The following is a 12102-nucleotide window of genomic DNA, read 5'->3' as shown; positions in this document are numbered from 1 at the left end:
TTACTCCTGCTGCTATTAATTTCTTCTCGTCGTCCAAGTCCTCTCTCTTCCTCCTCGTCGTCCTCGTCCTCCTCCTCTTCCTCCTCTTCCTCCTCCTCCTCCTCTCCTTCTCCCTCTCCTCCCTCTTCTTCTTCCTCCTCTCCCTCTTCCTCCTCCCCAACGACGGCGGCCCCCGCCGGCCCTGCCTCGGTATCCTGGGACCCCGAAAGGCCCGAGATCTCCTCGTACAAGTATTCCGAATCCGGATCCGTTGATACTGCCACGCTCTGCCACAACTGATTTATTGGTTTGAAGCCGCGTGGATCGGCCATCGTTCGGGCTGCTTCAGGGGGCAGATAGAGAGAGAGAGAGAGACACACACATAGATCTTCTGAGAAAACTTTACGAGATGATCTTTGCAATCTTTTCCTTTTATTCCGCGATGGCGCTTTTTAAGGACCATCGCTAATCTCTTCAATTACTTTCAATGGATTCGAACGATCCAACGTAGATTTTAACGAATCGACAGACTTTAGCTTCAGTCCTATGCCGTATCAAATTTAGTCGAACGTATATTACGTATATCAAGAGAATTTTCAACTTCTTTTTTCAACGTTTTCCACAATGGAACTTCCAAGGACCATCGCGGTTTCATCGAGCGGCTAATCGATCATATGTCTGTTGCACGATTCAAGGAACTTTGATCACGCAGCTTATGCAACTTGTGCATCGCCAACATTAAACTTACTATCGAATCGTAAAATCACCTGTCTCAGTCCATCGAGAAGCATCTTACTTTAAGAAATTTTTTCTTCTGGATCGGTCAACAAGAGCCGTGTGATAATTCATTGAAATAATTTGTTACTGTAGTAAACAGATAAGAAAGGAAGAAGGAAGGAAGGAAGAAAAGAAGCAAAGAAAGAAGGAAAAAAGAGATTTACGCAAACTTGCGACGTTTCGTAAAGTTCTGTAACTTGCCAGTAGGCATACGTTGCGTGCAACGCTCTCTTCGTTAATAGCATGTCTAATAGTTTTGAATGGTACGAGCCAGGAGTTGAACTCTTGGACGAGCAACAAACGGGTATGCTCGAAAATAAGAGACAACAAGAGATATCACGTGTTCGTATCAGTATCAGTGCGATCGTATTAGTGTGATATTGGAAATGACTAACAGTTACTGCAAGATCACATTGCAGTAATTAACGATATTTTACATGCACGATTGATGATAGAATGCCACGGTAGTTACTTATGCAAAATACTTGCTTTTAATGGGAACAGTAGGAAAATTGTTGTGTTTACTTAGAAAAATGTTACATACGATCGATACGACGCATAATGATCCAGTTAAAATTCAAGTAAGAATTAAATGACGTTAAATTCACTAAACGAAAGCGTATACTCGAATTCGCTTCTAAGATAGACGTAATACTTGGAATAAATTAAAGAAAGAATCGACCGTGTAATAGGCCGTGTAAATAAATAATTACCCGCGTTCTTAAGCATAACTTAACTGTCGTTTTTCGATATACGTTATTAGTAGTTTCTGCGCTATTATTTTTTATGTAATTCATTGCAGGTAATTTAACCGACGTAAATGATCGAAGGAGACGACTTAAACCGATGTAATTGATCGAACCGATAATTCACTTCAATACGTCATTAAAAAGTTCACGCGGTTAATTTAATGTAGATATTTGTGTAATATGTTTATCCTTCTCAACGACATTTTTTTTATCTCCAACTTACATATTCGTTATCCTCTATTTCGATAGTTTTTTCTTGAATTCCTTTTTATTCCGATAGAAATGAAATTGACGCAAGATTCTTCAAAATAGTTCCTTCCTTTTCGAAATGCGATAATGTTAATTCACGTTTCTCATAAACAACGAGACGTCAAAACCATTTGAGATTTGTAGAAAAGAATAATCAGGGCAATTACGAAATCATTATCAAGATATCGTATCGTGTAATAATTTACTGTTCCATCAACAAGATCGCACTTCCTTTACCACTAAAAATTTACACTGCGATGTAATTATCGTCATTTTTCTTATTGGACGATCATTCAATAATAACGTGAAGAAAGCAAATACAAGATCGTCGGTTTAAAATGAAGTTCTTCGTCGGGTATTACGACTTATCGGTAAATAAATCTAATTATATACACACACGTATATGCATGTATATTTTCTTTTTTACAGAGTAAAAAAATAATGGACTCACCTTAGTAACTTTGCAAGCCATCGTGCCAGGCGATTAGACAAGGCGCCAACAACGTTTCTCTCTTCGATGTATATTTCCAAGCGACGTACGCCACGATTTCACTTTTCGTCTTCGTTTTGGTCCTTATCGTTTTGACTCCCGTTCTCGCGAAAAGAATAAACAAGCGTATTTTATTTCCTTGAAATAGTAGCAGAAAAGCAAGATACGCGAGGAAATCTGTGGATGGTCTTGCACGACGTTCAATGTTAAGTAAAATTAACGAAAAAGAGGACGACGCTTTTGTCTCCGTTAAATCACTTAGCAATCTTCTACCAGAGCCCGCTCTTCGATTCAATCGTCTTCGGCTTTGTTTCGATATACGAATTATTTTACCTGAAACGAGAAGACAAATATAGATATTATCGTTCGTTCGTTCGTTTTTTCTCTTTTTTTAATACGTTTCGTATAACTTATCCTTATTGTGTTTATAACAATTAATATATTTGTTTACACGCATGAAACAAATGATAAACGTTTCAAATGCGTCACGCTTAACAAAAGAAAATATGATATTTCATCGCGTTATTTATTATCTTGTTGAACTTTTGCCTATCAGATTATTCCATTATCAACCATGATTTGATCTAATCTTAAATTGGAGAATATTTTAACGTTTACGGAACGCCGTGCGCATAACTTCGATATAAAAAACTTAATTCTATTCGTCTTAATTTTTTTCTTCCAAAGTTACGTATGCACGTTTATCGAAAGGGGAGATTCTCGCTTCTTCATTGAAACGTAAAATAACTTTATCATTTTTCATCAGAAAAATTAGGAGATTTTTCAATAATTTCAAATAAGAGAAATAAATAACGAGACGAATACGAAGAATGTTCGATTGCTGCCGATAAAAGAAAAAGGAAATGGAAATTATCGAAAGATAAATTCAAATCATAATAGAATCTTCATTTCGACATCTTTTCGATCGATACAGTCGACATTTCTTCTAGTGAGTTAGACGAAAATATAAGTTCGAACAAATTACGTAGTTGGCTTTCACTCGTTTCTCCGAAGTTAATAATTTGCCGATTTTTTTTTACGAACACTTAAGTATACCTCTTTTCTTCATCTATTTACGTTCACTCATTCTTACTATTTCCATACTTTTTCACCGATCAGATCACATTATTACGGACAATATATGTTTTTGATAGGTAACGAACACTGGACGATCATATCAAGTACCAATAGATGAAATCACAGGACGAATGGAAGCTACGCAACATTCAAGGCCGATCGAAAGTAAATCTACGATTCAATATGGTGAAATCTTAAGGGGTTATTTATGTCTCTGTTGTTTCTCCTACCGTCATTCTCTCACGGTTGATAACGAATGAAATTAATTTTATGACAGCAATCAACGGCTATTGCAGTTCCATGGATATTAAATTTAATGCCAGGTTTTCTCTCTCTCTCTCTCTCTCTCTCTCTCTCTCTCTCTCTCTCTCTCTCTCTCCATCTATCTCAAGTTTCTCTACGCTCGAGTATCGAGTTTGTATTCTCGCATTATCCTTAGAAAGATTCACAGAGTAGGAAAAATACCTTTTGTAAATTTTTCTTTGTATCAACATATGTATATCGCCTAATTGTAGATTCACGAATAAATAGTGAACAGTGGAACGATATCTGTTATCAACTTTTGACTCAAAACTTGCGACGATAGATAACTGACGCATGCGAACTCTTGAAGCTTTTGTGCACCCAGCTATATATTCTCGTATATCGAATTGTTGAATCGTATCGAAAAAAAAAAAAAAAAAAAAACAAGTCAAAATCTTTTCAATAAATATCGATTATAAGAGAAAAATGTTATTTCCTATATCGTATCGTTGAGCGAAACGTTAGAGTGCACGTTAAGCGAAATAAATCGATCAAACGAAAGGAAAAGCAAATTTCTTCTGTCTTGTATTTCGCTGTCTGAAAGAATTCCGTTACGTCATGATTTGACACGTTTGAAAACATATCTCTATCATGGTATCAAGCTGTAACTATCGCAGAGTACAGCGAACTTTAAAAAAAGTTAACGGTTGATAGTAGTAGAAAGGTGTGTAGCGTAAAATATATATTCGTACATACAATGTTATACCTATATATCATATAGGTACATACCATTCATGCATTTGGAAGAAAAGAGAATGTGTTTCTTTCGTACCTTTTTCCTGTACACACAATTGACTCGTTAAACGCAGACACGTATGTACGTGTGTACACGTCAATAATACGGAATCTATATGGGACACGCACGCGTATTATTAGATTTTCGCGTACGGACCGCGCACACGGATCGTTACGAGAAGGCTAGTAAATCCGTCCTCATGAACGTTGGAATCTCTGGGTGGAGCTTGGAGGAGGGGAAAAGAGAAGAAAAAGAAAAGATAAAAAGTAAAAAAGACAAGGAGGTAAGAGTGGAAGAAGTAAGGTTTGAACGCGAGTTTAGATAAGCGAGGTCATTCCGGCGACGGTTCTCGCTCGACTAACGAGTGCATAACCATTGAGGTCTCTACGAGATTCGTCGAATCTCTCCCTACCACTATTATTTACGCCCTCCTCTTTCTCTCACTATTTGAATTTACATTCGAGGCTCTCGTTTAGTTTCCTTATTTCGAAATATAGATACGTCTATCTCCGTCTTGGAATCGTTTGTACGTATTTGTTGCGCGCTGCTCGTTTCCTACTAACAAAACGATCGCTCTGCTCGCGTTGAAGCTGTCAAGATTTCTAATAGATAATTTCGTTGATCGGTATATACCTACATATATGTACGTTTGTATTCACCGTTGAATATAATCAAGCAGCAGGTGTTGAGCATTCATTGTCTCGCATTATCGCTAGGAGAGATTCTTTAAATGTTTAAAGAAAAACTTGACTCGTTAACTCGAGAACGAGTTACATTGTTCCCCCATCGACTTTCACGTCGATCGATATCTTCATTCTCTGAAGAGCAATGCCGTGTAAGGCTCTCCTATCACGGGGAAAACTTAATTCGTTGCCCTGACAATGCGAGACGTCGCGTTACTCCATTAACATTATCTTTGTCATTTCGAGAAATTATCCTTGCAACCGTCGCAATTAATGTTTCTGCATTTGTGTAACAGAGTTAAAGAACGATTCAAGTTTAAATAGAAAGAAAAGAAAAAAGTGGATCTCGAACAAGCGTACGCATGATCGTCGAAGTAGCGCGTAAATTTAGATTGACACCGTTTTATATCCGAATGACCTTCGCGATATTTGTTTCTTTCCTTAGAATTTCTCGATACGTCGAGTCATTCGTATTTCAACTGACTTAACTAGCTTCGACATAACCGATCTCTTAACGAAACCTTTCATTTCAACAATTTCAACAACACATAATTTTCAATCAAAAACGCTGTCTCTTACTCGTATCTTTTTTCTTGTTTTTTGTTTTCATTCCGGATCAAATTGGCTCCAGTTTCATCGTTCTCTCTCTCTCTCTCTCTTCATAGAATATGCTTCACTATGTGAGACATATCGTTGACTGGATTTACATGAGTCTCAAAGACTGTAATAATAAAGCCATCTCTATAAATCCTGCTATAATAAGTCGACGATAATCCAGCACGTGAGTGTTGACGTATCGATTGCGTCGATGGATTCTGGGTGGAACATCCCTGAGGTATACCAAAGGAAATAGAGATATGCAATAATTAACGGATTGCATGACGGTAGCCTCTTTTCAGACTTTTAGTCAGCGTGACGTATCGTGAGTCAAGTACATAACGTAGCGATCTTCAAACATTTTCGTAAGTTCTATCTATTCAATGTTTGATCTTCAATCGGAGAAGGAAAAAAGTTTATATATGTATATAATATAATATAGATAACATATTGTGTGTGTGTGTGTGTGTGTGTGTGTGTTGTACATGGGTGATCGATCAAGTAAACATGAAAGTAAGTGGGTCACGAGCATACGCGCCCGTTGGCTAAGACTTTCCCCTCTTCTCTCATACCTCGCCCCTCCACTACAGATCCTAAGGCAAACTTCTTAAATTTACTGGGAACTTTTCGGCCGCTGTCAGCCACGAAGATTTATTAAAAACTACATAGTCTCGACGATGAATCGTCACAAACGTTCTATTCTCTCTCTCTCTCTCTCTCTATGTCTCTCTATCTCTCCCTCGAAAGAGAGAGAGAAAGAAAGAACTCCTGCGCTATGATATGTTATTTCCTTTACTTTACATAACTCGAGAAGTGCTTTGCTTTAGACCAGAATAAAAATTGTTGGTCGGTACATTTCTTTTATTTATTTATTTTTTCTTCGTATATCAATAATTTTCTTCGCGATTCATATTTGATTTCATGAGTTTAGACGTAAACCGAATTTCCATAATAATTACTATTTCGAGTTGTAGGTGATCCCGATTATGGAAGCTAGTTTAATCCATAAGACCACGCGAGATAATTGCAATCCTGACCGCTTTAACTCTAAGCGTCACAACTTTAAGCAGATATTCGGATATTGAGTTAAGCGTTCTGTGAAGAGATTATTCAAAGCCTCGATTGACTTCTCAACCTTTCTCATATACCTTTATAGGATTGAAAAATGAAGAAGGAAAGTCTTAAGAGAGTTATTAACTAATATTCCGAGAATAAATTTTGTTTATCAAACATTTCTCTGATCAATATACCACTCGTTTACTTGCACGTCTCATTTCTAACATTTCACTTAATCGATTTCGTTTATTTCAAGATAAAAATGAGCATAAGAATTTTTTTGCCACTTCAAACGGTGTCAATTAATCTAAGAAGTCTTTAATCTCAATACTAGTTTACAATCCGTTATCTTTCAATATACTTGTAAAGAAAAAAAAATCAAAAGTACATACTTAAGTATATAGATTTTGTAAAGCAAATCTAAGAAATGAGATGTTGATAAGAGGGAAGACCGATCGTTCCACGTCCGATCACTGGCCTCTGAAACTCTTTTCGAAGAACATTAAAGGATTCACAAGTAGAATATGTGTGTATCTACGTGTTCGACTCGATATCAAAAGATGGACCTGGATCCGTGGAATAGCTCGATCGTTTCGCGTTTCACACGCGAGCACAGCGTCGGTAGACGCAACGTTTCCTGGCACGATTGACTCCACCTAGACGGCGCGGCGCCTCCTCGCGTTTCGTTCGCCCGCTTTGGTCTCACACGCACGCACACACACACACACACACACACACACTCTCTCTCTCTCTCTTTCTCTGGCCTCGTCCCTGGTGCTGCTATTCCCGCCCAGTGCTTCCAAAATTTCACGCGAGTAAACCAGCCCCTCCCGTCTCTCATTATTTTTCTTTCTTTCTTCTGTGACACAACGCGTGTGCGCGCGCGCATATACAGAGAGAAAGAGAGAAGGAAAAAGAGAGAGAGAGAGAGAGAGGATATACGTCAAGAGCAAAAGAGGGAGGAAAGATACCCCCGTAAGTTTAGTACGATGAAAGAAGAATCGATTAACACAGTTGACAAGGACGGCCTTGGAAGAGGAAACGTAAAGAAGTAAAAAACGAAAAAAACAGTTACTCATCCTGTCAGCACGTATAGCCGCTTAGAATTATTATTGCGTTGAAAATATAAAAATCGATGTGTAAGGTTCATGAAAAGAGTAAGTAAAGAGAATAAAAAATATATAAAAGTCGCGTGGTTCTACCCGAAACGATTTCGAACGAGCAAACGGGCGTTGCAAGCCACCACGACGGCCTCCGGTATCGATCGACAAAGGTTGGACGAAAACGAGCTTCGAGACTCGTCCTACCCTTTTCTCCAGACATTACGAAGGAACGCTAAAGATGTCGTTCGTGATCTTCTTCGAAAAGAAGAAACGAGATTTAAAAAAAGAGAGAGAAAGAGAAAGAGAGAGAGAGAAAGAGAAGACGTACGATTAAAACTTACCGTCATGTTATAAGTAGTTTGAGTCGCAGGTCGCAAAGCAATCGAGTGATCCCAGCCATAGAGTCCGCTAGAGAGAGAGAGAGAGAGAGAGAGAGAGAGAGAGAGAGAGAGAGAGAGAGAGAAAGAGAGAGAGAGAAAGAGAGAGAGAGAGAGAAACAGCAAACGGATAGAGAAACAGAGAGTCGCTAAAAATCACGATAACGCACGACAACGGAAATATATATCTTGTTTCTTTCACGGTATCGTCGTCGTCGTCGTAGAGGTCTTCTTCGTGTAAACGGCAGTATTGGCAGTGGCGGGAGTGAGGAGGGCAGATACAGCGTCGGCAGCGTTGGCGGTGGTGGTGGCGACGGTGACGGCAGCGGTGACGGCAACGGCGGCGGCGACGGCGGCGGTGGTGGCGCCGACGACGACGACGACGAGGAGGAGGCTGTCGGCGACGACGACGACGACGTTGTTGTTGTTGTTGTTGTTCTCGTTCTTGTACGCGACACTGTTGATAGAGATGACTCTTCTTACCAAGTCACTGTTATCCTCGCGAACCGAGGACACCATCTCCTTGCTCATCCGATCGCATTCACTCTCGACGACAACGCCGACCCCCGCACTAGCCGCGACGCACCAAGATCGCGCTACCACGAGTAACATCGTCGATTAAATGCTAACGTCATCCTCGTCCTCGTCGTCATCGTTCTCTTCTCTTCTTCTCGTTCTCGTTCCGAGCACGATCCAAAGCAAACGTCTAGTCAAACGCACGAACCACCGGTTCCCTCGCGAATCCCCGAGAAGCAATGCCGAGAGAAAGAAGAGCCTTCCGGGGACAAGGAGTCGAGAAAAAGGCGGTGGTCGTCCTCCGTTCGACTGCACGACACCGATCCTTGATAGAAGGAGACGCCCCAACGCGGGCCACCCAGTTCGACGTATGGCGAGCGACGGCTCACCCCGCGGATCCGTCTGTGCTCGGGCCAACTCGCGCAGTGCCGTATCTAGGACCACTGCCTGCTTCGACGCCAACCGACCTTCCCCTCCCCGCCCCACCACGCTCATTCTCTAATTCTCCCACGAACTCTAAGGCACGATAGCTTTTACATAATTTTTTTTCTTTATTTTACAGCTTAACCCTCCCAATGAGGGTCCTATAAAAACCATCCGATGACGAAGATCTTAACTAGAGGATAGAAAAGTGATGATGCATTTGATGGTTGCATCTTGTACATGTTTCTGCAAAAGTATCAACTATAGTCGTTTTTAGAAAAATATTTGATGTTTAACAGTTATCTTTAAAATAATATAACATTCTTTTAGGAATCGAAAGAAGGAGAGAAAGAGAGAAACCATGAGATTAAAGGAAAGGAACGATTTTAGTGTCGGGCACTGAGAATAGTTTGGGGTGACCTGGAACCGTCGGGCACTCAGCGGCAAGGCGGGGGACTAAGGAAACCCTTGAAATCAATAGCCGGCCGCTACTGCCGCCGCCACCCTGATCAGGCTCCGTTCTGCGCTGCACATTCGTCCCCTCGCATCATCCACCTCCCTCTTTTTACAGCTTTTCTCTCTCTCTCTCTCTCTCTCTCTCCTTCCTCTGATTTTGATTTATCTGCACGTCGTAGCCGAAGAAATCAGGAGCCTCACTTCAGTTTGCGCTCGAACGTTTCGCTAGTACGGACACACGTCATTCGTTGACTTTTTTAGCGGTGTTCCATGTGACGGTGAAGAAGTAGGAGACTAGGGTGGGACGATCATGAATCAGCCAAAAATAAATCAAACTTCTCTTTCTTTCCCTTTTCTTCTGTCTGTCTGTCTCTCTCTCTCTCTCTTTTCTTCTTCTCCTTATCTTTATCATTTATCTGTCATATTGAGGTAGTCAATGATAATGTATTTGATAATTTAGCAAAAGAATGATTCGAAGGTTTAAACTCTAATAAATTTAAATAGGAACTGAAATATCATGACGATCGTCAATGGTTTCATTCATAATGGAAGGAAGGAAAAGATAAAGTAATGGAAACTAATGCGAATTGGAACATCTTTCATGTACTCTCCATTAGTTAACGATCTTAAAGAAAGTAGCTCTTGCACTTTTTGTATTATTTATTAATTCGATACGAGGCTGAGTTAAACACGATGCAGGAAGCACATTTATGGTAGGTGCATAATGCATGCGAAGGAATGGTTTTGCATATCGACGAGAACATATATTCAGGGACATTGCAGGCGTGGAGGGTTGATGCAACTTTTCTTTTCTTTTCTTTTCTTTTCTTTTCTTTCCTTTTTTGTCAGGTGGCGTAGGCGTTTGCAAAGGTAGAAAGTCGAAAATAAAAATCGGGAGGCAATTGCGCGTCACTCGAAATAATTTCTCCACTGCAGTGTGTAGATCTCTGCACCTTTTCGATGACGACTACCCGGTGGCAGCTTCTCTCCTCTTTTCACCCACTTCTCTGCCGTACAAAGTCGTTATGCGTTTACATGTGTGTGTACGTGTGTGTACGAGAGTGGTCTGATTACGGTCTGACCTACTCTACTTCGGGCTAGGGACATACGATTCTCTCTTTTTTCTTTTTTCTTCTCTTTTTCGAAAACTTATCACGCTTATCTGACCTTTCGTTACGTTAGGCTTACAAATTAATTACAAACATTCGGTAATAATCTCCTGATAAAGTTTATTAAAATTAATGTTTATATTGAAATCGATGATAAAATGACACGATACACAACGTCCGTTGGATTCATTTTTGTTTAACACTTTCCTACCAGACGTACAATTCTAACGCAAAAGATATTATTAATTAATATATCAATGAAAAGAGATTTTTTTATAAAGATATTTATGAAACTCGAGCGATACCGTAACGAAACGAATCCTCGGCCAAACGAAAAGGCGCGCACATCGTTTCGTTTTGATTTCGTTCGAGCTTTCTCCAGCAAAATATGAATATTTTAATCCATTGGATTTTTCCTTCTCTCTCTCTCTCCTCCTCCTCCTCCTTTTTATATAAGTAAATTATTTAACGTATATTTTTAGCTCGTTAGAGAGATCTTCGACAGAGATCTCGTTACAGACATCTTAACGGTTTTATATTATTACTATTACTTATTTATTTATTATTAAAGAATCTTAAAGAACTTTATATTAATACGCGATTGCGCAGAACACACGTGCACTATAGACACGAGTAAATACCATATGTACAGAAGAACGTGGCAGGAATTATTTTTGCCGATCTTTTTTTTGTTTTTATTTCTTCTCGTTAAGTAACACCGGAAAGCCAATATATAATAGTGTATGTGTGTATATGTCAAGTTTCTCCTCCGCTTCTCCTTAAAGATACAACTATATATTCCTATATAACCTACGATCCTTCTTGTGTCGTAAATAATTGTTAAAGATCTCGTAAGTTGTCTAACATGTTCGTACTCTTGGCGTTCTTCGCAAATTCAATTTCTTCAGTTTGTGACTATATTAGATCTCAACGTATTTGTAATAAATAATAGTATAAATAATAAAAACAAACACGCTTGCATTTTGACGTATCACATATGTATGTATATACATACATTAGAGAAATATAATTATGATCGACAGGTAATAAAACAACATAAAGAAATAGTAAGAGGAGAAAAAGAAACTGAAAACAATTGAAAGCTAGTTAAGTTACAAATAGTTAGTTCGCCATTGTTATTTTCTATATCTCTTAACATAAATATATAAACGTTTCGTGTATACCGAATTAAGCGCGAAGACATACTTTATTTATTATAATTTGTAGCATGCCAACAGTGTTTAAAGTGTATTTCTTCCAGTCGTATATGTATTTTGTATTTTTCCCTTTTTTTTCTTCTTATTTCTTTGTTTGTTGAAAAAAAAAAAAAAAAAATACGAGCGATACCGTGCCCATATAAGCCATGCTCCACTTTAGAGATTCAAAAAGAATTTAATGACAGAAAGGTACAAAGTACAAATA

The 12102-nt window shown here is 39.0% G+C and overlaps 1 protein-coding gene and 1 long non-coding RNA gene across 19 annotated transcripts in view; one reads left to right on the top strand and one right to left on the bottom strand.

The window, feature by feature from the left end:
• Positions 1–9056, bottom strand: part of LOC127069040 (glucose transporter type 1) — a 31356-nt gene extending 22300 nt beyond the window's left edge. For 10 of the 18 annotated variants that reach the window (XR_007783275.1, XR_007783276.1, XR_007783277.1 and 7 more), the window contains exons 1-3: positions 8141–9051; positions 2206–2577; positions 1–319 (exon numbers count right to left, since the gene is read on the bottom strand). The exon at positions 1–319 is cut by the window's left edge and continues 474 nt beyond it. Coding sequence is in view for 13 of the 18 variants with exons in the window: in XM_051005674.1 (XP_050861631.1) it covers positions 1–311 (311 nt within the window). In the remaining 5 variants the exon portion in view is untranslated. Of the gene's footprint in view, positions 323–2205; positions 2578–4396; positions 5552–8140 lie in introns of those variants that run through there. The other 8 variants (XM_051005680.1, XM_051005681.1, XM_051005670.1 and 5 more) reach the window with 7 other exon arrangements.
• A 178-nt stretch (positions 9057–9234) lies between these two features.
• Positions 9235–9916, top strand: LOC127069047 (uncharacterized). Its single transcript, XR_007783279.1, has 2 exons — positions 9235–9369; positions 9446–9916. It is a non-coding gene; the product is annotated as an uncharacterized LOC127069047 (long non-coding RNA).
• Positions 9917–12102: the final 2186 nt, after the last annotated feature.

The sequence above is a fragment of the Vespula vulgaris genome, chromosome 14 (assembly GCF_905475345.1).
Source record: "Vespula vulgaris chromosome 14, iyVesVulg1.1, whole genome shotgun sequence".
NCBI classification, from domain to species: domain Eukaryota; kingdom Metazoa; phylum Arthropoda; class Insecta; order Hymenoptera; family Vespidae; genus Vespula; species Vespula vulgaris.
This window is presented reverse-complemented; position numbering and strand designations above follow the sequence as displayed.